At 45.6% G+C, this 25,170-nt stretch overlaps 1 protein-coding gene across 2 annotated transcripts in view; it reads right to left on the bottom strand.

Annotated features, from left to right (window-relative positions):
• nrp2a (neuropilin 2a) overlaps nt 1-25,170 on the bottom strand; it is a 58,977-nt gene that overhangs the window by 2,290 nt on the left and 31,517 nt on the right. Inside the window, exons 8-17 of one of the 2 annotated variants that reach the window (XM_085347136.1) lie at nt 20,018-20,162; nt 18,052-18,227; nt 17,529-17,708; nt 17,290-17,434; nt 11,169-11,249; nt 10,835-10,939; nt 7,381-7,646; nt 5,824-5,920; nt 4,172-4,204; nt 1,406-2,236 (exon numbers count right to left, since the gene is read on the bottom strand). In XM_085347136.1, the coding sequence (XP_085203262.1) occupies nt 1,959-2,236; nt 4,172-4,204; nt 5,824-5,920; nt 7,381-7,646; nt 10,835-10,939; nt 11,169-11,249; nt 17,290-17,434; nt 17,529-17,708; nt 18,052-18,227; nt 20,018-20,162 (1,506 nt within the window). In that variant the 3' untranslated portion in view covers nt 1,406-1,958. Of the gene's footprint in view, nt 1-1,405; nt 2,237-4,171; nt 4,205-5,823; nt 5,921-7,380; nt 7,647-10,834; nt 10,940-11,168; nt 11,250-17,289; nt 17,435-17,528; nt 17,709-18,051; nt 18,228-20,017; nt 20,163-25,170 lie in introns of those variants that run through there. The other variant, XM_085347135.1, reaches the window with a different exon arrangement.

Here is a 25,170-nt window from a genome sequence, read left to right as displayed (position 1 = left end):
ACGTCTAGATCTGCTGGTCTCTGATGGCCACCGGCATTATTAATACTGTTTCCAGGGCAACTGGTAGTTGGCAGGGGATTGGGCGATCGAGGTGCGGTTGATGGGAGGGAAAAGTGCTTACCGCAGACCTAATAAATGCTATCTGTCCATTAACTAATTACGACTATTAGAGGCTTGGAAGCATAATGGTGTTCAGATGGCTCGAGTAGGGTGTCCGGTCCCTCCTCCCCCCAAGTTGATTTAAAAGCACATGGGCAAAGTGTGCCAGAAAAAAGTGCAGCTTCTAAATTGTGACAACAAATTGAGGTGCATTTCTGCTGAGCTGCGGGCTTGTAGGTGATGGATTTTTGCAGCAGTGACAAACCAGGGAAAGCACGCCCCGTTAAGCTACAGAGTGAAGACCTCAATTTCATTCAATCCAGGGTGTTAAATTGAGCTCGTGTCAGATCTCATCACCTCTGTACCAACTGATGAGAGAGAAATTGCCGCTAGTGTGTCTATCTCGGTGACAATTACACGATAAAAATGGGTTTTTAGAGCCCATATGTGTTAAATATTAGCGAGAAGTGCATTAGCTGTGTCTTATTTTATGTCACCGGCCAATAATGGCACTAAAAAGGGAAAAAAAAAAACCAACCCTGAATGGCTGAAACTCTCTGCTCTGGTTTTTGTAATATCTCGGATTCCTCTCAAGGATGAACACATAAGGCAAAAACACTTCGCTTATGGCTTCCAGCTGGTCTGGCGGCATTGTGGGATTTGTAGGAGCGTAAATCAAGGATCGAAGCGGCGATGGCAGACAGATGTGTCTATTTACAACCCTAAAAACAACAAGCACATATTCACACTGGAAAACACGACAAGGCTCGGCTCAGGCACGGCTTTCATCTGGGCGGCTCAAAGACACGGAGAACAACTGGAGTGGGTGGTATGAAGCATGAATGGGAGTGGTACAACGTGCTTTATTACACAAGAGATTCAAGAAGAAACACTGAAACACTGAAGACAGCCGCATCCATCACTGACTGATGCCTTTATCGAGAGAAAGATGAGACGTTCAATCAAACGGAGCTGGTTAACTCCGTTTGCGATGCAGGACTTTTTAAGTATGATGGATTTGCATTCCTTTGTTTTGTATTTTTGTGAGGTTTTTTTTTGTAAATGTGCACATGCTTTGTTGAAAAGGACAATGGAACCCCCCCCCTCCACACATCCCATTTCTGTTCTTTTACAAACACCCTCGCTATTGGCACAACTCATATTGCAACTATCCTGTGGTTGTGTTATTACAGAGATACCAAGAGCTTCATTTTCTGGGCCTTGCCAGATCATTTCCACAGCTAGCACAGTTTTCTCCCCCCCCTCCCTCCCCCCGTCTCTCCCTCTCTCAGCACTGCAGGGTTCCTCGTGTCTCTGGGGTCTTGTTTTAGCCTCGTGGTTTGGCAGCTCTGGCTGGCTCCTTGCAGCGGAACCAGCTCAAAATCCCCTCCCCGTCCTCTTCCCCCTCGCATGCCTGTGTGTGTGTCCACGTTGGGGTCATTCCAGAAGGACCGTTGGGGTTATGAGGAGCCAGACGGTACTCAATGGTCCGAATCAAGCTGTTCAGACAAATAACTTACTCAGTCTTCAGTTCTCTCATCAGGAGCAGCATAGTGTGAAATGTCAACAGCAAAACTCCTTAATGGAACAGGGAAGGAAAAACAGCAACCGAAGCTACATCCATTAGAGAGCGTGCATGTGTGAGAGAGAGAGGCCACAGTGTTTCCTTTGCCAAAAAAAAAAAAAATATATATCACTCAGCAATTTAGGACAATGTCTTTGTCGTCATCATCACCGCTGGGGGCTGTAAACTAAAGCAAGTGAGGGTTCGTCGATCTTGCTGCGCCACGACTCTCACTGCCATCGCCGGTCGGCGTCCTCCTCTGACGAATACAGTGCAGCTTATAAGCGCTTCGCTTTTAGCAGAGGGTACGGTGTCGGTCCCGGCTGTCCAACCTCACCGTCAGGACCGGCTCCACCCCGGGGGTGGCCATACTGGAGGACCAGTTAGAGTACTGGAAGCACTGCGAAGAGCTGTGATAGGCCACAGACAGTTGGCTCTTCTTGGTGGCCAGGTGTTGTCGACAGCAACAGAGTGCTCTGACCAAGATGGCCGCTGCCAGGAGAAGGAGGGCACCCCCGGCAGCCATAATGTAATACCAGTGGATGGGCAAGGGAGGCACAGGAACGCCTCCCCCTGGTGGAGAGATACAGAATAATTGGCCAGCGGGAAAAGAGAGGAGTGGCACTTGTTTTTCACTTTTTAACACTGAATTCGTCTGATTCTATCCCTGTTCGTGCACCTCGTGTGAGCATGCACAAGCATGCCAGTTGCAAAAAGAAAGAAAGAAAGACATCTCCAAGGCCAGAAAAGAAAGAAAGAAATGCATCCATCTCTGTCACGTAGCTTGGGTTGCAATTGGAGGACAAGTTTTCACACCAAGATCGTCAAGAGATTTGGTTTGAAATCGCTCCAATAGTTGGATCCAATCAAGTGCAATGCAAGCGATTTATTTCTTTTATTTCTTTATTTATTTATTTTAAACAAAGCTCCAGTGAGATTTCTTGGTGTGAAACGAAAGCCAAAATAATTAGTCATAAAAGCACGCACACACATTGACTTAAGGAGCTTCCTCTTCCTGTTTCACACTGGCACAGGAAGTCACAAACAGCTCCTTGATATCATCTCAGAACCATGCAAGGATCAGCGGGAACATCACACGGGTATCCAGCGTTCCAGAGCTCGCACTCTCTCTCTCACTCTCTGAGCTCATATTGGACCGGGATTTGTTATTTAGCTGGCTCGAGTTGTCAGATTTTGTTTTGAGTACATAATTTATCCTGTTCTCTGTTCTTGGTTTTTCATTTTCCTTTTTTGTGTGTTTTTTGTCTGTCATGCATCAGCATCCTGGCCAGTCCTCTCCTTCTCAAGCCAAAGAGCTGTCTCCTCGGAGACCATCTCCACAGATCCTCTACTCTTCTGCTGCTCCTGGATTGAGTTCCCCCTCCCCCACCCAATTCTCAAATTTTTGGTAAGAACCAGCTAACCGGCTTCCAAGAGGCCTCTACTCCTCTATCCAAGTCTACTAAAACAAACCCTTGTAGACAGAGTGGAAAAACTTAAAAAAAAAGAAGAAGAAGAAGCCCACATGCTCTTTCCAAAGCTGATGTGGAGAAGCTGTATGTAGGATGTCACACTGAACTAAAGGGAAAATGAAGCGGGGCTGAATACATCCTGATTTTTGGACCGTGTCACATAATTACAGGGGGAAATGGTGCGTGCTCCTGCTACTTCACACTGCACACACTCATTAGGCAGAGCTGACTTAGGGAGAGGAGACAGAGACACCCATGCTCGATGCTGCTCAGTCACTCTATCTGATTGCTTTCCACTGGGGACGCTGGTGTGTGTGTGATGATATTAATGTGTGTGTTTGTCAAGGGTTAGACACCGTGTGCTATATGTGTGCGCGTGTGTGAAGTCAGAGGAGTAGAAAAGCCGAAGAAATGCACACACATCACATTCGCACTGAAGCCTCCTAGCTCTTATCTCATTGGAAGACATTATGAGATGCCAAAACACTAACATCAATCTCATAGGGTCTCCTAGGATGCTCTAAATATTTTTCATGAGGCAGACAGTTATTTAAAACCCTTCAGGCTGTGTCAGGAAGCCTAGAACAGAGAATATGTAGCCCTTTTCAAATATGACTCCTTATGCCGTGCCGGATTCGGCTTCCTTCGCACGTACAGTCTTTCCTTTTGAGACCAATCCTTTGTTTCTGCTAAAACTGACAAGGTAAAACAATGAGCTACTGAAGCGATCTATCCTGTAACTTCACTAAAATTTGATCAAAATTAATTTGGTGTTTGGTGAATATTTGCCATTAGTACTCATTTTGAGACGTCTACATGCTGCCGGTGACGTGGCGAATCAGCTTTAAAAAGTCTGGAATCACAAAGCTGTGGCAGACTCGGCTTCTGTGCTGTCAGTGTAAAAGAGTGATTTAGACTAATTGGTTTTTCTTTTAGTGGTTCAGACCAAGCAAAAAAAGAAACCCAGGCTAGTGCATACCGACGGGCAGGAAGCAAGACCACAGGAGAAGTGACTTCACACCAAAGTCAGACTCACCTGGATTTTCGGGAGGAAAAGCCGCGAAGGGTTCTGTGAGGATAGAGAGGCGGGCGGGAGACAGGAGCAGAGAGAGAGGGGGGAGAGAGCGAGACAGCTGTTAGATAACTTTAAATATAAGAGAAAAAGTCAGCCAAATGTCACGCAAATGTCACAAGACTATCAAACTCCTCCTGAGGAAATTTTAAGTTAATTCCTCAGATAACGCACATGAATTATGGCATTTACAGTGATTCTCTGCTAGAACGCTGTTTCAAACAGAGTATATTGTGGTTGCCAGGAATTTGAGACGGGAGTGTATAGTGTATAGGCTATGGGCGTATGTGTGTGTCTGCATTTGCAAAGTTCACACATTTCAAGTTGTTTATCTGCAGCGTCCAGTAAAACTGGAGCGGGCTGTGAATGCACAGAGCAGAACCTTCACTTTGATTGCCTGGAATGCAAACACAGAGAAATGATGTGTGTGTGTGTGTCTCAGTGTGTGGTACATGGTGTGTGTGTGTGTGTGTGTGTGTGTGTGTGTGTGTGTGTGTGTGTGTGTGTGTGTGTGTGTGTGTGTGTGTGACTGGGGGTGGGGGTTGAGAAAGAGAGAATGGGAGTAAAGGAGCAGGGGGTCCGACTTGGGAACTGGCGCCTTTTGGCGGGAACGCCGACGTACTGTGAAAAACTCAACTGTGTTTGGTGATAAGCAACATCCCAGCATGCTCTGGGAGTGGCAAAGGAGGAGAGGGAAGGGAGGAAGGAGGAAACACAGCAGCAGGGAAGCAGGAGGGGGGCTGGGCTATCATCTTTGCCTTCCAAGCTGCTGTGCTGCTTAGACTCTCTCAGGACTCGCATGACACACACAGACATATAAAAATGACTCAACACAAACACACAGAAAAACACTGGCCATACACATAGACACACACACTTTCCCTCTGTTACACTCTGCCACCCCGCCGCCATGTTCCCACTGTGGTCCGGCTCCAAAGCACACTGGACGTCAGTCAGAAGTGATGACTGCAGGTTTTTGGCTCCGAACCGCCGGCTTGGTCTCTGATCTGTTTAACACCCTCTCCGAAGCCCCTGCTCAGGCTAGATTAGGGAGGCTACACTGGAGCTCGGCTCGTGCGAGGCACCCAGAAACTTGCTTGGGAAACAGCCTGTCTAGTAATTCCCTTTGATGGCTCGGGAAAATCTCTGTTTACAAATACGACAGAGGAGGGAGCGCAGGAGAGATAGAGGGAGAAAGAGAAGAGAAATCTAATGAAACATAGATTAGCATCGCCGGGGCCCACGGGGCGTTTATGGCCTAGTTTTCCTATTCTTCGTTTCTTTTCTTTCTTTCTTTTTTCGTGGAGGAGTAAACGCTGTCCCTCCCTCTTCTTCCTGCTTTCATCTCTGTGTTCGGTGGGCTCTTTGGAGGAGAGGCTGTCTCTGAAACTGGGATGGGAGGGCGAGTGAAGGATTGGTGTGTGGTGGTGCTGGTGTTTCTCACTTCATGTGTGTCACTGCTCAAGGACCTTACGACTGAAAGTCGAGGTGGTAGTAGGGAGCAGTAGACTGATAGGAGGGTGAGATAATGTGTCATGAGTGTGTGTGTGTTTATCTGTAAAGATTTTTGGCAAGAAGAAGCAAAAATAAAGAAACAAAGCATATGTGCGACTTACGTGTACACTCCGTCAGTGGGGTGCTCGAGCTGATGTGGATGTTGTCTATCCAGATGTGCCCTCTGGTGCCGTGCACAAAGTAACCCTCCATCACAACCTACCACAGCCGAAAAAAAGGAAGGATGAAGAGGAAGAGGAGGAGGGAAAAGTTGAAGGAAAAAGAAGTGAGAGGAAGAGGAAGACGGATGACAGGATGGGGGGTGGAGGCACATTGAAAATGGGGACAGCAGCAGGAGGAGGAGAAATAGGATAAAAACTTAATACGGTGCCTGCGATTTCAAAGTTGCACTCAACACTTGCAATCATCCTCCCTGCTCTGCAACCATCTCCCACTTACTTTTTTATGAGAACATTAACTGCTTGTGATGTCTCTGACAAATGCACAGCCAACTTCCAAACAGTCCCACAGCCAGAGGGACACTACAGCGTACTTTATTTCAAATGTGGCCTAAAGTGACACAGAGCTTAAAACTGATACTGTCATATGCTCTGCTACAAGTACAAGTGCGTACTTTAACTTTAGAAGAAGCGTCACATGGGCAGCTGAACTACAAGAAGCAAGGGGAAGACACACAGTCATGGCCCTTTTATACTTGGAGTGTTGTGCTACTGGCGTGTACACCTGTAGCTGAGAACAATACTGCAGCGGCTACCATGGCGAGCATGAATGGAAGCAGCTGTGTGATAAAAAATAATAGCAATGCATGATGTGGCCAACAGGCCGGGTATACTGGGAACTGAACCGTCCTCAAGACAGACTTAAAACTCTGGAATAGCTTTAGAGCACATGGGTCACATGCTAAACCTGGTAAGCTAAGTCAGTACCCAAGTAAGTAAACTTTATTTAGATTTAGGAAAAACTCTTAACAGTAAAACAACAATTAGCAGCTAAGCAGTACAAAAAAACCTACCACCAAAAGAAATGGGTGTGATCGCTAACGGTCGAAAAAAAATTTTTAAATTGTATGCTAGCTAAAAATATTAAGTACAGTAGAAATTGTTGTCTAAGTTATGGCTAATCTGTTGAAATGGTTTGTGAAAACCTTAGCTAAAACTTGTTAGCTAAAACACCTGCAATAGAGCTGAAATAGCTAGCAAAGTTACTGTTAGCTAAACATGATGATTAAGTATGATGGGGAACTGTAACTAGAGTAGCAGATAAAAGTTGTGGATAAATGTTTGAACACTTAAGCTAAAAATCTTGGGTAAACAGCTGAAGCTGAAGTCTTAACATGGCTGAATGAAATGGCTAAGAGCCTGCCTGAAAGTTTAAAATAAGTTCAAGTTAACAGATTTTGACATGTAGGTGGTGGTGAGCGCATATAATGTAGCTTTGGGGGTGTTTAAGATTGAAAATATTAACAGCCTACTCTAATAAAACTACAACAGAAATGTTTTCCCTTCCTGGGTAGCATGTAATTAAAATGTCTAACTCAAGATTACAAAGCCTGATTCGTATATAACTCAATAATACTGGTAAGAAGCTTGATTCTTTCATCTCCCATTTGCCTTCTTTTTAAGTATTTATTTTATGAGCACACAGAGTTTAACCACTACCTGGACGCTTTTAGGAGATCGAGGTAGTATGGTCCGACCCTCCTTCCAGACGGGGCCCTGATCGTCTGTTAGTGTCCACAGGACCGTCTCTTCAAAGTGGGCGTCCTGTACCAGGACCCTAAGGTGGCCCTGGGCCTCCCCCGATATCTGGTAAGAGAAGACTAGACACAGGGGCCCAGTGTCGGCGGTCAACACGGGGCTCAAGAGCCGAGCTCGCTGCTGCTCAGTCTTTAGGCTTGCGTCTATGTACAGATAGCTGTTGAGCTCTGGAAGGGAAAGAGATATGAGAAAAGATAGAGCATGAATTTTTCTAACTCGGACCAAAATGGGATATAAAAGTTGCCACATGCACATTCCTGTTCACAGCAATTTCACAGCAAAAATGTGAAACTGAGCCCTTTCTGCATTCTCTCCACATTACCGAAAGTGAGCAGGGTTTTGTTTTAACCTTGAGTTCGCTGGTTACTGCAGTCAAATGAAAATGAAAAAAATAAATAAACAGAAGTCTGATTTAATGGATTTTCATTCAGGCCTCGAGGCAATAAAAAAATGAGAAAATGAATGGTTGTGTAGACTTTTGATATTCACTGTAAATGGATGCTGCTGCAGTTAGTCTGTGCGGCAAACACGGAGCGTATACACAAGGGAATCGTGTGTGCGTACAGTGAGAGAATTATCGTCGTTAATCATGACTTAGACACATATATAGACATGCACACATGTACATAATGGCTTTTCACACGGTTAGACATTTCCAACATGACTGTTCAAAAAAAAAAAAAACCCGAGACACTAATCACCAGTTGCTAACAGGAATGGGATTACCACAGCACAATAGTCATACCAAACAATAGGGATGTGACAAATATAAACACAGAGAAGAATAGGTCCACTGAGAGCGTCGTTCATACACCGAGTGCTAGCAGAACTCCAGCCAAGACCCTTGAGGCGTTTTTTTCTTCATTCCCTTTCAGGTAAATGACTTAACCAACGGAAACGTCCAACAGAAATGCATCCCCCTCCACTTGTTTACACCAGAGGATGTTTAGTTTGCAAATTGGAAAGCGACACGAATTCCATTGTGAGAGACCGCATGTATGAGTGACTGCCTGTGTGAACGAGAAGCACAGATTGCATTGTGCATGCCCGCGTACGTGTGAGAGAGCGGCTCGGTGAGGTGTCTGCTGAGGAATTTCTTAAGTGGGCCCGGTGGGAAAGAGTCCAATATCAACAATCTGCAGATTAAATCACCTGCTTTATCAAGAACAACTGTGTGTGTGTCTGTGTGTGTTGGTGCCTGTGTGTATATGTGTTCCAGCAATTAAGCGCCTTTCTGTTTTATAGGCGAGAGAAAAACTACCACAAGAGTAAGAAGTTTCAATCGGCGTGCAGTAGCATCCACTGCCACCGCACTCAGGTTCGCTGAGTGACTAAGTGAGTGAGCCTTTTTTTGCTCCGTGTGTCCAGCAGATCACACTGGAAGTATCTGGGGGGGATAAATCTTCTTCCTAGTTGACAGCTCCCCTCTGCCCGCCATGTGTCGCAGTCGCCTGTGTGTGACACCTAAGACAGCGTGTGACAGTGTGTCCCTTGGCCCTCTGCAGCTTTGAATGAATGTGTATGTGTCACTGTAGGAAATATATATATATATATATATATATATATATATATATATATATATATATATATATATATATATATATATATATATATATATATATATGCATACAACTGGAGAGGATGTGAAATCAGGTCTCCATGAGGCGTTTTATGACTTATTTCAATGTGCGCACCAAAGCTTCCTCCATTCTCATCGCCTCGCATTGAAGTGGAGTCTGTTGCCCCCCCCCCCCCCGTCCATTGTTGTGCCTCTTGTTCAGCAGACGCCTCATAATCGAGGCTGCCACGCCGGACACAGCAAAAAGAGAGCATTATTAATCTATTTCACAGAGGTCTGCTGCTGGCATGAGGAAAACAATGATTCAGTCTACAAAGCCCAGTTTATCACACTGGTACTAGCATGATAAACTAGGAAGTCTGATTTAGTATTAGAGTAGATGGTGGCTATTTCTAGGATTGTGTGTTATTACTGTTACTATGACTGGTGTCAGGTGTGAGGTCAAGAGGTGATGAGTTTGTGGTTTCTGGGAGAGGTGAGGGAATTCTGTAGAGGATTACAACAGTGATTTGATAGGGGCGAAATAAAGATCCTGCAGGCTGGCTGGGATATCGTGACCTTTGACCCCCGTGGGAAAATCAAAGGCTCAGGCGGCGTGTCAAAATGGCTGGAAATGATACTTCAGGCATGAAAGCCACCACGGCCTGTCTAATGAAAGAAGCCGCTTTGAAGCCCCCCCCGTCATAGATTTTTTATGACCTGAAGAGGTCACGCTTCAAGAACATTTCCTCCTTTTTGCCACGAGATCTGCTGTCCTCCTGAACATGACCGAGGTGACATCACTGAAGCAGGTTGGGTGTGTGTGTGTGTGTGTGTGTAGGGGGAGGGAGACTGGACCTAATTTTCTCCAGCTGCAGAAATGCTAAATCTTTCATGGAGACTTGCTCGAGACCAATGAATTTTAAAACAATCTTGGGATAACGATCCCTTACCCTGAAAAATTATAAATAGTGCAAAAAAAAGAAACCCAGCAGGAAACCTCTTCTGTACCTTTTAACAACCTGCCAAATGCTGGACTTTTGATCTGTGGGTATGCGTAAGAGGAAAATGAATAATTATTTCTTCAAGGAATGCCTAAGTAAATGGAAGTCTACACAGCATCATGTGGGACGTGCCTGAGGTAATTGCGGGGCAGTAAAGGACGACTGGGGATAACCACTCGTCTTTGGAATCTCCTGCTCTGAACTTAATTGGAGCCGCTCGGTCTTAACCCCTTCCTGCCGACACTTCATTCTGACACGCAGAGGTGAGCCTCTGCATGTCACATGCGAGGCTGTGTGCGCTTTCCGTGGAGGCTGTTCTCCCTCTGATTCCCTCAGTTCATTTTCATTCTCATTCACTCGGAAAGAGCGGCGTGGCTGGCGCACGGCGTCGCTGACAAATTAGACTGGTTTCAATTTAAGGAATTATTTTAATCAAATTGAAAAAGGGGGGACTCAATGAAGATTCAGAAGGAGAATGACTCCATTTAATTATAGAAAATGCAGTCTTGTCTAGACCCGAGGAAGTTGATGGAATAAACGGCATGCTTGTGCAATTTCTGCACCCAAGTAGAAGTCTGCTTGCAGCTGCATGCATAAAAGCTGATACCCCACAATAAAAAAAAAAGGAAAAAAGAAAAGAAAATGGGGTTCCCGTAGTGAACCTGAGCTGCTAACTGCACTGTTCTGTAAATCCATCCGGACATAACTTCAGATCTATTAAATGCATGCTGTGCAGAGGAAAAACACTGAGGGAGTCGGACCAAATATTCACATTTCTGTTAAGGAGACTCACCGTTGCTGTGCAGGGACCAGAGCAGCGGGGCGTTGGGGTCGTGTGTCCACCCACACAGGCCGTGGTCGAACTCACACACGGCGTCTGATGGGGGAGAGGTGGCCGCTGTAGAGGTGGAGAGCAGCCAGGGAGAAAAAGGCAGCGTAAGAGCGAGAGCCAAAGGGCAGATAGGCGTGAGAAATCAAAGTCATTTCAGATACAGGAGCATTTGCAGCTGATCTACATAATGTCATGCAGCGCTTTCTCAGGCCTTTCATCTTTCTTATTACAGCTTCCTAATGACGCTATTAATCCAGCATTTCTTTGGCTCTTTCATATTAAACACCTGTCTCACCTGTAGTCGTGACAGGGACCGTGGTGGTTTCGACGTCAGCTGGCAGCGTGGGTGTGGTGGTGCCTGCTGGGGTTGAGGTTTCTGCAGGAACAAACATAATGAAACTTGGGTCAAAGGTGGCCCCTTAAAGCCAACTTCAGACAATGTATTACTGTAAAGAGGGCAGCAAAATGAACTGCTGTTTGTTAAAGACATTATTTATGTGGCGATATGTCCTTTGGGAGCTGCACATTAGGGAGGGCCAGGAAATACAAACGGGAAAGAGGAAATGATAAACTCACAAAGGCAAAAAAAACAACAAGACGGAAATGAAGTCTTTAATAATAACTCTCCATTGTGCCTCCATAGATCATAGACTATGCAAAAGATAAAGGTAGTCTCCGGGTGTAAAAAGTGAAAGCCATTCAGGTCATGGAGTCTTCTTGACAATCAGCAGGGGGTCAGAAGGAGTGAGATTATATAGACGGCTATGGGAAAATGACCCCTCTTCTCACTTGATTTAATACAGCAGAGAGGAGTTTTTGCCCTCATTCACTACTTTTATATCTTCTTCATTAGAACATGATGCTCATTTTGCAAATCATGGTCTTATTTAAGAGTAAAATACACAATAAAGAAGAGCATCTTTTATGGGGTAGCTATCAGAACCACCCCTTACATCATCATATATAATGATAGTAGCATATGTATGTATGATTCCTATTTCCTCCTAGACGAACGGAAAAATCTTGATAAAACTTTGACATGCCACTGAGAGTGCCGGCACCTATGTGGTTTATACAAATACTTTATTCAAATGTCACAATTCAAAGTTCAATCTGCAATCAATGTGCGCATGTTTGTTGACATTACTTGTGCCTATATTATGTTTATTTAGTTTGTGGATGTTCATTATGCTTTTTACCGGTGCAGCTGAGCAAGTTCTTGATATAAGCTGCTATAAAAAGTCTAGAAAACAGCACAGAAGAGCAGACAACAAGAATGCGGGATAAGAAGACGTAGTTTGGGTCGTCGCAGTAACTAAGAAAGTAAGTAAGGTTTTTTTCTTTTTAATTTAGTGTGTTTCGTAGCTAGGGTGATGAAAAAATTGCTCAAAGGCTTCAAAAATGGGCGAAAGCAAAGTAAGCTAGCGACAGTTATTAGCACAAAGAACAGAAACAGTGAACTTGGCTCATTAGAAACACAAAATAACAAGTTTGTTTGATCCAAGCAAACAAAAAAGAGTCGCTCAGATGAAGCAGGAAAATTTGACTTCTTGTTTTATGAATGTTGATTTTTGTTACGCTAAAACAGCTAATGTCTCCGTTAGCATGCACCTTTATGCAGGACAATGCAGTAACGCTGCTGCTTGAGTTAATGACCTTATCGTTATTTTATCATAACTCAGCACAAAGAACGTGCCTACAAATCGTACGTGGTACTGAAACCGCCTCACTGTACTAATTCATGTCTCCTGTCAGAGGAAGGCACAGAAAACCCAAGAGAGCCCTTGTCATGTTGTGTCTGGGAGCTCAGGCGTCAGTATGTATGGTAGATACATACTGGCTCGGATATGCAGACGCACAAATGAACAGGCACACATGTCCACATGTTAATACACACACACAAAACAGGCTGGCGCTAAGGCTGATGGATGGCTCTGTCTAACAAACTCCCCTCGACCTCGGACGGGATGATCGCACTCTGGGACCACTCTCTCGCTGTCAAGAAGGGTCTAAAAGCGCGCACACACAAACACACACACTCCATCACCCACTCTGCTGTCTGTGTGAACTGTTGTGCGTGTTTGTCTGTGTGCATTCGAGGGCCTTCTTCACTCCATAACTCAAGCGCGCTTGGAAGGAGGGAGAACAAACACAAAGTGAAATGTATGATTTTCGGTCCTCCATTAACGTCAACTAAATCTCGCATATATCAAAAAGAAAGACAAACAACACACAGAGGCATAAATAATCCAGCAGTTTGCTCATTAAAAGATGTCAAATGCACAAACACACACACACATGTTGAGCAGGCTGCAGCTAGAATGTGAAGTGGTAGGAAGAAAAAATAAAAGCGTAGTTATTAAGAGCAGATGGGCTGACCCTGGTGAGCTGTGGGAATTTACGCAGGAGTTTGGGTCAGCCAAAGATCCAGATGTATAATAAAAAAATAAAAATGCAGGTGTTTTCCCACATTTACATTTAGTCAGCCAACTTGTTTTTCTTTCTGTTTGTCTCTTTTCTTCAAATAGATTCAGACATTTGACGACGGTGACTCCTAAAAAAAAAGGCTAAGTGCACTCTCAAACCCATTATATTTCATTTTCCTCTGCCTTTTTCTTATTTAGTCCATCTAAACAACTCCAAGACTTGGATGCTTGATGATCGTGTGTGAGACGGGAGGTTGAACAGACACACACGAGTATCTAAGAAGGAAAAAGCGTGACATGGATTAAGCATGTCTAACGCCTGTTAGTGGCAGTACTAGAGGCCTCCTGCTGTTAAGGTTCCTCCTTCTGTGAGGCTACCATTATCATTTAAAGGCTGCGAAAAAAGCAATGAGGGTAACAAACACACTGTGATACGCAATTGATCTGCTTAAAAGAACTTCCCGCGGAAACGAGCGCAGCGGCGCCACAGCTGGAGAAATGGCAGAGATGAAAAGGCTGGCCACAGCTGGCGACTGCTTCTGACATTAACTCAGCGTTAATGTCACGTCCTTTATGCCAGCTATTAACTACCTAATGAGACTCTTATCGCTGCCGGTCCACTGGGAAGCAAAAGCATGGAAAGCAACTCTACCCTTCTACCTCTCTTCCACCCATCCGACTTTCAAATGGGCCACCACGTCTTGTTCAGCGTCTCCTCTTTATTCCTCCTCTTGTGTTCGCTCTTCTCGCCGTCTTTTTCTTTTTGTGTGTGTGTGTTTGCCTTTTTATTCCATTCTGACCTTTTGGGTCCTCTAGTTAAGTCTCAGGAGCGGGCGTTAAAATAAACCATCTACACATTACCTGAGCGCGCGCCGCAGCTAAACACACACAAGCAGAGAGCGCGCAGTCGAGTCCATTAAGATTCTGCCCAGCTCCTGAGTACTCTATGCTTTCAAAGGTCAGGCCTTGTCACAGTGTAAATGTGCTGACCTTTCCAGGGTGTGACAGGAGTGTTGCGCGCTGTTTGCAGGGTGTGTATGTTTGTGCGAGGCGAGGGGGAGGTAATGTGTGTTAACGTATGTGACCTGCCTACCATGCCCCGAGTCCTGTCCTTGATGCGTGCGAGGACGGTGTCGCGAGAGCTGGGTTTGTTGCACAGCAGAGAGGGAGCCTTGAAATGCAGGAACAGTCCCTCTGCAGCAGAGTGTTGTCTTACATAATGTGTCTGCTGCTGCAGGTGATGATGCAAGTCATCATCATGCACGGGATGAGATACCAACACTTAGAACCGGGGGCCCTAGGCGGCTGGAAGGGGGTGGGGCAGTGCTGACATAGATAATCGAGATGCACGCTCACATATGCGAATGCACATGCTCACAGACAAATTCTTCTGCGGGCTTGCTTTTCAGTGCACACGCAGTCGCCAAACACACACACACACACGGTCGTGAGGGCCAACCCACCCTGTAAAAAAAGACATTGCTCACTTCCAAAGAGTCTGACTCAGCAATATGTCAGAGAAGAGGAAAAAAATCTTCAATTATGTAGAAAGCTTTTCTGTAAATCTTTCCCTGGCAGTACTGAGTGCACACACACGCGCGCACACACACACATACACTCAAACACACACAGAGTGATGGATGCATGCACGCAGATATACATACACCCCAAAAGAACACAATGGGGTAGACAAGTAGCCATTATTTGATATTTTGCCGGGTGGGGTTAAGTGCTCAGATCAGGGATCATCCTCACACACACAGACGCACCATCACTTCAAAGATTGCATTAATTTCCTGGAGAGTTGCCCTAATCGCTACTTGCGGGACTCTAATGCTAAATCAAGCCTTCACCTTAAAAACTTAATCATTTAAGTTAAGGGTTATTGCTTTTTTCTCCCCCAAACGGGAGGCGGGTTCCCTTATGACATGAATAATGCAAGAGCACAAACAACAAAGAAGCCAAAATTCCAGAGGCTGGGATGCTGTGAAAACACTGGGATAATGCGCTTACTCCAAAGGCGGAATGATATAGGACCGAACTGAGAAAAATGGTTCAGAGCGATCATCATTTGAAAGCTAGCTCTACTGTGTTTACTCGAATTATGGAGGGAGGACAGACAGCTTGAGGTGTGTGTGCGTGAGCATGTGCGAGCTCTACTTTTCAGTGCTCCCAAGACTGAAATGAGCCTACCTGGATTTTTTTCCCCTCTAAAATTTCATCCCTGAGCTCATAAATTTTTCATTCTGGGAGTACGTACACTAAAAAAAAAAAAGTCACTGTAGAGGATCTGTGTGCAAGTCAGTTGTGTGGCAACAGTGGGGGGGGGGAGCAGGAAACTGAAGGAGTCAGGACCAACAGCAGCGAGCGTGGAAAAGAGGTGCGAGTGATGAGTAACAGAGGGGAGGAGACGAAAAGAGAGGAGGCATGGAAACGAAGAAAAAAAAAAAAGAACAAAAACATTTTTAGACCCACGCACTGGGCCTCGGGGTGGGAACGAAACAACTGCAACCATGTGGAGGAATAAGGAGAGAGAGCTCTTATTGTGCTTTAGTGCGCTGGGGTTGATTTGGGGATAAATTTCATCCTCTTACTTTAAATCACAATAAGGTGAAAAGTAAACCGAGAACATCGCTGAAGACTGGAGAGAACGACTGAAAAATCAGAGGGGACGGAGAAGCGAATGATTTACGGGATGTCAGCGGTAGTCCGTCATCCCTGCTGAGTTCTGGTGGTCTGTGAACAATGTGTGACCCTTAACAATAGTACTGTGTGTCACGTTTCCCCCGAACTCTCCACTCCATCTTCAGAAAGTCAACTCTGTCAAGCGGTAAAGCCTAAAATACTTTTTCATTTTGTTCCCATTTTTTAAGTTGGTGTTTAGTGTTCATTGGTTTCTGTGCTCTGCTTTCCACATGTCAATCATCAGGCAGCAGCTAATGTAAAACACATTGTTTCCTGTGCTCTGGAGGAGCTCCAGGGGAGGATAAAATGACCAGGGACCAGGTGTTTAGAGCAGCAAGCTTTAAGCAGCAATCATAAACTGCATGGAACTTCCCTCTGTTCATTTTTTTTTAAAACTGTACATAATGATGGATTGAAAATATGGGTGCTGCATCTTTGCACAACGAGGCACATGCAAACAGACCTGTGCACATTTACATTTATATTGTAGACTCTGTGGTTACTTTGTTAGCTGGACGTGCAGTAGAGGTGATAATGACAATCGCTCTTCAACTGTGCTCTTCATCAGGTCTTGTGGGAGCGCACAAAAGCACATAAATCGTCCTAATGAAAGCGTAGCTTGACATGCTTGTGTAATAAAGTACGTGTCTAGAGAACATGCATGAACACTTTGCTCGTTTCCTGTGGCGCGTGGGGTAAACGTGTGTCAAAACATGCATATGTACTCATGTTTAAGCGCTGTTGTAAATGTTGAGCTATACTGCCCAGTCGTCCTTTTGAGGCACAGAGGGAGTGGTAAACAGTGAAGGTCCATATGTGCGTGAGTGCTGATGATAGCGCGTATGATCTGACAGCACTTTCACATCTGGATAACAGACCACGCTGGAGAGTGAACTGATAAATACTCTCTCTCTCTGGGGATGCATTCATTTAAACCAAGCTCTGTCCACTGCCTGCCGCTCACGGTGCTTGTGGATACTTAAAGACAACCTAACACAAAGCCCGGTGTAATAATATCAGAAATAAATCAGAAATAATTACTTTTCAAGGGTGCTATCAGTTTCCCTTTCTCAGCTCACACGGGGTGTCTCTTTTCACCTCTGGCATCCTCTAATGACTCTCATGCATATCTAATGTGAGGCTCGCTTTTCTAGTGAGCCACCTTCCTCAAGGTCCATTCACTTCTGGTTAGAGTTCATTACAGCGCAGGGCAAATAATTCAGCCTGGAATACTGTAGGCAGCAAATTATCATATATGTATATAAAATGATCCTGTGTCAAACAGATCACGGCCGAGCGTCCTACCTGGAAGGTCACAGCCCAGAATCTCCACTCTCATCCCAATGCCTGCCGGAGACCACCGCTCTGGATAGAGTCGGATATACTGGGCCACTGTCTCCTCGAAATGCCGGAGCTCTGGGGTGTCATAGTGTGTGTTCCCCTCAAAGATCTGCACAAAAAAACCAACACTGCAGTGGTTACTGAACTGGTAAAAAAAACACACAAGAGCATCGCTCTTCATCTGCCCGCCTCCCCTGACCCACCTTTGGTAAGCTAGTCTTGCTGTCCATGATGAAATTCCAATCTTTCCCATTCAGGCTGTGTGCCACTTTGTACTTCCTGACAAATGCCCGGTTATCTGTGGCCGCTCCACTTCCTGCGTCTCCTCCCCTCGCTCCCTGGGTGATGACTCCGCGCACTGTCTTGGCTAAACCCAGGTCCACCTGTGGAGTTTAGATTTATAATTTAATTCAATTCAATTCAGTTTTATTCATATAGTACCAAATCACAACAACAGACACCTCAATGTGTTTTATATTGTGCGATAAAGACAGTTATAGAAAGAAAACCCAACAATCACACTATGAGAAAGCACTTGGCAACAATGGAAAGGAAAAACTCCGGGCAGCCATTTTTTTTTTTTGAGGGGGGGGACTCATGCATAAGAACAATAGTTATGTTTTTATGGCAGCTGTGCTCTGTGACTGCGTTTTAACTTAACTAGAAGGTAAAGGTGTATGCTAACATCATTGCTTTAAAGTAATGCACAATAAATGCAAAGTCTACCTGCAGCCACTCCTCTCCAGCCAGTGGCTGCGCAGGAGCAGGGAACCAGCCGGAGCGGCTGGCCACGAGACGGGTGCTCCCGGGATTCCACACCACGTCCCTGCTGGATGAGGTTGAGATCTGGGCATCGGGGAGCAGGCCGGACATCAGCCCCTGCAGGTCTGAACACGGAGCATCTGGAGGGGAAAGGCAGAGAGGGTTAGAGACTTCTTTAGTTTCCTTGGAAGAAGAGACCACCTAACGCTGTGCTGGTACACATTTTCCCACCGGGGAGCTGTTAGGCTTTGCCGCAGGATCACACTGCTGGCCACTGAGCATTAAGAGTTTAGACTGGAACAAACAGGAAAAGATGAGGTGAGAGACAAGAGAATGGAGGGAAGAGAAAAAAAAGATGTGTAACAAAGCGCTACTGCTTCATGTTCAATATGCAATTAGGCTGCCATTAGTGAGATAAAAGCATATGTTAAGTCTGCTGCTGAATGGGCACACTTGTCTGCTTTGCATGCACGCTTCTCACATCTCACATCTAACAAAAAAATACCCCGAGCGCCATATAATGCTGTTCGGAGCATTGTTTCTTTATATTCTGTACAATAGCTCGTCTGCTCATTATGCGGCACACATTTTATGTACATTCGCCGACTGAGAGAAAGTTTTATGTACACGTCAAAGTGCTCGGAAATGAAACTCATTCCGATACGGATGGGTGAGTAGAAGTGAAAATAAAATAATATAAAACTTGCTGAGGGAGTATGTGTGAGAGAGAAATGAGGATTAAGGGGATCAAAATAAGGTATGATACAAGGAGCGGGGAGACAGAGAAGTAGAGAGTGGAAAGAAAGAGTGGTGACGGGGATGAAAATAAAAGCAGAGAAGGAGACTTGGAGCGGGAGATGACGGCTTGGGGAGGCTGGGAAAAGGAGAGAGAAACGCAGAGATGAGTCGCCTGCAGAGACAAACAGTGGGAGAGGGGGAAGGATGGAGGTAGGCGGAGTGAGAGACGAGCGGCGCTGGATGAGCGCGGAGGGCGTCGAGAGAGACGGAGGGGAAGAGATGTGGGGAGATGTTAGTAGTGCTGACGGTTTAAGAGAACACAGATCAAAGTTTCATGCTGTTATGTCACCGCAAATGCAGGAGATGTAAATAATGAATAAAAAGCGCAGGAGACGGAAAACGTGTGACTGTGCGTACATGTGGGAAGGGTCTGTGTATATTCCAAGAGGTGTGCCTGCTTTTTTTTGAGGTCACGCGCTATATTTAGAAAGCGCCTGTGTGCTGAAGCACCTGTACTGTAAGAGCTAATAGTTATTCCAATAGCAGCTGTTGAGGCTGAGGCGAATCACAGTTTCTGATGTAAGAGTGAACGGGGAGCCATGAATGATTGATCGGTACTCGTTTCTCAATCTAGAGGAGCTCACGGAGCAAAGACGGCACATCAAAAAAAAAAAAGTCTCCAAAACCATGAGAGGAAAAATGGGATGTGGTGGTGGTGGGGGGTGGCAGCGTTGAGGGAGTCAGAGACAGAAAAGCGAGCAGAGGGGAAAAAGAAGTGGGAGAGCACTGAAAGAGGAAAATGACACTGGTGGTGCCTCTGGAAGAAAGAATAGAAGCAGAAGCTTTCTTTAATTAGCCCGAGGGTTGCCATGTTTAAACCACAGCAAGAGGGATTGTGGGAGAGAGTATAAATACACATTTATGTCTGAATGCGTGTGTGTGTTTGATCCGGCCCTTTAAGGTTTAGGAAGTTAAATGTCGTTAAAGCTGATGGGTTTTTCTTTCTTTTCTTTTTTTTAGAACAAGTTAGATTTTAAAACAGTGCTTTGTGTTGGTTGAACCGAGAGGATAGAGCTGGTGCATGATTACTGATTTAAACCCACGAAAAGTTCTGTTCAAGCCATGAATGCAAAGCGGGATGATTCTGGCAACTTGACTGCTTCATGACACGCACACACGCCCACGAACGCACCTGTAATCTGGCATCCGTAGAGCTCGAAACGAAGGGCGATGCCGTTCTTCCAGGTCTGTGGTCGGATCCGAACGAACCGGGCCAAGACCGGCTGCGGGACGCGGTTGAGAACCACTTCGGCCGGATCTGTGTTAGCGTGGAAAATCTGGACAGCAAAGGCAAACAGAGGACAAGCAAAAAAGGGTTGGTTACCATCAGGAAGAGATGTGCTGTAACTTAGCTGTGCTGTCTTATTTCTCTTTCTCAGTTAGACACACACACACTCTTGTTTGAACACCCACCCACAGTGCACAGTTTCGCTTGGCTTCACACACACACACACACACACAGTGGCAGGCTGGACAAAGCAGAGACAACCCAAACACGGATCCAGTGTCACCAGCCCAGCTGTCGATGTGTTTTAGGGTCGAAGGTTCAGCACCGGGAGGCTGGGAAAGCCCATCGAAGGATGAGATTTCCTCAAACACACACACACACCCTATCGACATCTATCGACTTCCACACACCTCTGCACTGGTGGTCATAGGAAGCTGTGGGAGAGTTGACCTGACACGACAGAACATGATTAGCCGCCGGAGACAGGAAGTCTATCCAGGTGGGCAGGATGCGAGTGAAATTCACTTCCTGACGCTTCCACAGCATCAACATTCACTTCTCCCTGAACCGCTCCTTTCCTCCCGTAAGGCAGCGGGGTGGGGCAGCGAGGGTGGAGGGGTCAGAGGGCAAATGTAACCGCGGTGGTCAAGTTACTTCCTGTTGTGGGCAGAAAAGTGTGCAATCGCCTGTGATGCTCGAGAGAATCGGATGGGAACACTCAATTGTGACTTCCTCCTCTTTCCTTCCCCGCATCCTCTTCCCTCCACTCTCGAGCCCACATCGCTCTGAATCCCTTCATCTCAAAAACCTCCATTTTCTACATAAATCTCCTCGTCCAGACCGCGCTGTTGATGTCTCCTCACACCTCCCGTATGCCTTTCTTCCTCTTGCTGGCGGCTACTCACTGTAACCGCACACCCAGACGCAGGAAACCACAGGAGCCCACACAAACACGGTCACATCCCACGCACCCAGATAAGCAGGGTGAGCGTCTTTTAACTGAGTGACTGTTAAGTGTCACTCACTCTCTGTTTGCGGTTGACCGTGCCAGCTGATAGGAACGCCGCATCACAGCTGCCGCACACAATGGAGAGATGGGAAGACAACTGCTACAAGCGGCTGAATTAAAGATTAAAAGGCATCATGCCTAAAAAAAAGGTCCCTACACGAGTTTTCTTTTACTTTAATTGAGATCAAACCTCAGCACTCTACCACAGCCTTAAAAATTTGATTTTTTTTATATATTTTTTTTAAATCATTAAAGTCTGCTTTCTGTTTGACCCATTTACAAAATTCCCCTAACTCTAAAAAATGATATTCCAGAAATTCCATAACCGATGGGAATACGAGTGATATCATTTCTAAAATCCTTCTCGGGGGGTTTTATTTGATTTTGGGCATGGCCTGATTAAATCAAGTGGAGCTCACACTGATAATACAAAGCGCTGTGAGTGTTTGAACAGATAAGCGGGCCTATCGCTGCTCTATCTGCTGCTGGATCGAGGATAGACAGCTGTTATGTTTACCTAAGAGGCAAAACAGGGGATGTGGTTATGGGGGTTATGTAAACACCAGTGCGCGTCCATGATGGAAGGCAGGCCTTGCAATACAACCGCCCCATCATTCCCACTCCCAGATGCCGGGTATGTGAGACAAAGAGCAGCACGTGAGGCAGTAAAAACGAAAATGACTGCGGGGGAAAGGAAGCGCGTCCTCAGAAGGATGGTTAATGACAGAAAAAGCGAGGGTGTGCGGGAGAAGGGAGCGGCAGACAGAAAAAGGTTGAATGGAGGGCAGAGGACATAACTTAGGAATATGAAGGGAGTGGTGACGAGCAGGGAGGAAAAGAACAACGAGCAGATCGACTGTAACAGGAAATACTCCATCCAAGCATTTATCACATAATAAGCCAAAATGAGAAAATTCAGTGGAATTTCCTCATTTGGGAAGAAGCTGGAAATGCAAAAACAAGCAAAAAAAAAAACCACAAAAAAACCTAACGAACACTATTTTTTGTGTAAAGTTCCAACTTTGGCACAAAGTTTACTTTAATAAATGCCACGTAAATAAAACAGCAGTGCGTTTCGGTCAATAGAAGTGGGTAGACTGAGGAATGACTGTAAAATATCTGTGGGCTTCAGCTTCCCAGAAATGTTTCAAAATGCCCAACGTTGCTAAAAGGCCATCAGTCAATGCACTGCAACACTGCCAGCTGCTTTTCTTTCCTACTCATCTTTGGATAAAACCTGGGAATGTGGCCAACATTACTGACACAAAAAGAATAATTTTCTCAGTACGAATCATCTCCAGGGGCTCTTTTTATTTTCCTTTTAAAAAGCAAATTATTATGGATGTGAGTGGAGAGAGAGCAAACTTAGAAGAAAGACAGCACAGAAAGACAAGGGCAGTGAAGAGTTGCCGGTTTGGTCTTTAGTGTCCTCGGTTCTCACGACTTCCTCCACTCTATTGTCAGGATACCTGAGTGGTCTCCCACTCCTCACCCATTACTTCTAAGGTTAAAGGTCAACGGCCATGGGAAGCAGATGGTTGTTCATTGACTAACTCGTTGGTAACCTGGTTACTTTTTCGCCAACTTGAAATAAAGGAAGTTGTAGCAACAGGAAGGGCGGTCAGTGTGGTTGGTGTCTGGGCCACCTCCAATCTGCCTAACAACTGGAATTTTGGGGTTTTATTTTTTAATGTGTGTGTCTATACGGGTCCCTCCCCTCACGTGAGCGTGCTTTCGAGGTGGGCTGAATAATTGATGCTGTCATGTTGTGTCTCCAAGTGAGCCGAGAGTCATTAAAATATAACGAAGACCCCATTACGCGCTCGCATAGCAACATGTGACGGTCAGGCCTCTTTTTCGCGGACATCGGCAGAACCCAGGCACCACGGGTGTTTAACTATTGATGACTTTTGCAGAGAACCAGGTCACCGCGATGGGCGTGTTTGTATTATAGTAAACATCCTCCTGACATTTCTAAGCAAACAGAGCACGGAAATGTAATGTGCAATCTTAAAGCAGGCAGAGGTTTGCTGGATCTTGTTAGAGCGCTTGTTCCTGGAAAGTGAGGTGCGGATGGATGTACACATCATAGCTTGATTCATTTACCATCCATTCTGCGCTGTTTTGGCACACATCTCCTTCCTCTGTCAGTGTTTTTCTGCAACATGATGGCACCAGGGGGAGATGTGGCAAGCTCTCTGCACAAGCCATTATTTGTTTTCCAGCCATTTTTTTTCTTTCTTCACTCCCATGTTGTTCTCCTGATCCAAGCCTCTTTCTCCGTCCATTACACTTTTCATCCCCCCTGGCTCTCTTCCCCTGTTTCTCACTATGAAGATGTTGACAGTAGAAACTGGTTCCAGCTGGCCGCTCTCTACAACTAGCTCTAAGAGAGGCTGAGGCGAGTGTGTGCGCGCGTGCAAAGGTTGACGTCGTGACCCTAACACCACCTCTGGTCAAAGCCTCCTGCTTGGTGCCGATGTAACCGATTGTGTCTCGCTGTGTGTCGGCGCACGCACACGCTGTTTTTAATACGCATCAGCATGTAGAATAAGCGGAAAACAAAGCCTGTGTGTTTGTGCCCGAGCTAGTGCTGTGGGATACTACAAATGTGGGCATTGATCGCATACCAAGTGAATACAGGGCCAGTATTAGCGATACCACCTGATCGATCGATATGTCCACCGCTAGCCTGAGAGCTACAAAGGTAATAAAAGGCTATTCTATTCTCTTCTACTCTACAGTGTGATGGAGGTGCAGGAAGAAAAGCTGAAGGCTGACTTTTCACCCCCTCTCCTCCATGTTACTATGTGTGTGTCAGTGTTAGACTGATTTAGCACATACAGTGCCTTTCAGCAGCACAAAGCTTGCTTAGCACTGGGACGCCTGGGATTTTCTTCACAGACAGGTGACAGCGTGTGTTTTAAATGTTAATTAGTTTGGGCGCGGGAGCGTGCGCGTCTATTTAAACAAAACAAAACAGAAGAAAAAAGTCGTTGCGAAGCTCGCGTCTACGTGTAAGTGTGCGAAATATGCAATTCCTGAGTGTCTTCGCATCTCATCAAGTAATGAGGCGCATATGTGAGAAATGTGACTTAGAATTAACAAGTCACATGGGTGTCGAATTGAAAATGCGATGGCATGCAGAATATTTGGGAAAAAAATTAATAAAATTGACAGAAACGCCCACACCTGGTGGTGTGATTGAGGTGATTAATGTGCAGCGCTGGTGTGTTTTACACCTTTCTGCATCACTCTAATTTCCCACATTACTTTCCCTTTTCTTCTTAGGAGCATTCAGCCCTTCATCCTTTGTTAACACATCAAAAAAGCGACGCATCGTGTCAGAGAGCTGTCTTCCATTAGCAAACACGGGGAGGTAAGAACCACCAAGCTGGCCCTTTCTTTCACGGGTGATTCATACGTGATGCACAGGCACACTCGTGCCTCAACCTTACGCACACGCACACACACACACACACACACACACACACACACACACACACACACACACACACACTAATGACACGTCTACACGCTCCTGTCCAAAGCTGCACGAGCTTCAAGCTCACTGCTAAATGACAATTAGAAGAACCAAATCCCAGTCATTACAGGACCCCTGACGAGAACTGAGCTTCAACCACTTAAGGGCTCTTTGGGGGGCTTAGGACAGGCTAACCGGGAGTTTGTAAAACACCAGTGGTGGATTAGCAGTTACGGAAAGATTCAACTGCAGCCTTTGGAGAACAGAAGGGAACCTGTCTGACGAGGGTCACGAAGAGTAAAGCGAATTCTTTGGCTTCACCATCACGAAGTCCGAGGTAAAAACCGTGGCTGCAAACTCTCCTAGACGGCTCTCTCTGTGGTCGGCAAATACACAAAGAGCAGGTTTTATGTAACGCAATCTGAGATGCCTCTTTATTATACATAAGAGGAGGGAGAGTGTGCAATAAATCCTTGTAGAGTTTGAATTTAGAGCCCTATCATGCATGCAGTAAATGCTGTAGCTGTCGTATTTCTTTATCATCAGAAGCAGATGGTATGCTTA

The sequence above is a fragment of the Diplotaxodon limnothrissa genome, linkage group LG23, assembly GCF_057381915.1.
Source record: "Diplotaxodon limnothrissa isolate DT_005_m linkage group LG23, D_limnothrissa_male_GT1.1, whole genome shotgun sequence".
Classification (NCBI taxonomy): Eukaryota; Metazoa; Chordata; class Actinopteri; order Cichliformes; family Cichlidae; genus Diplotaxodon; species Diplotaxodon limnothrissa.
This window is presented reverse-complemented; position numbering and strand designations above follow the sequence as displayed.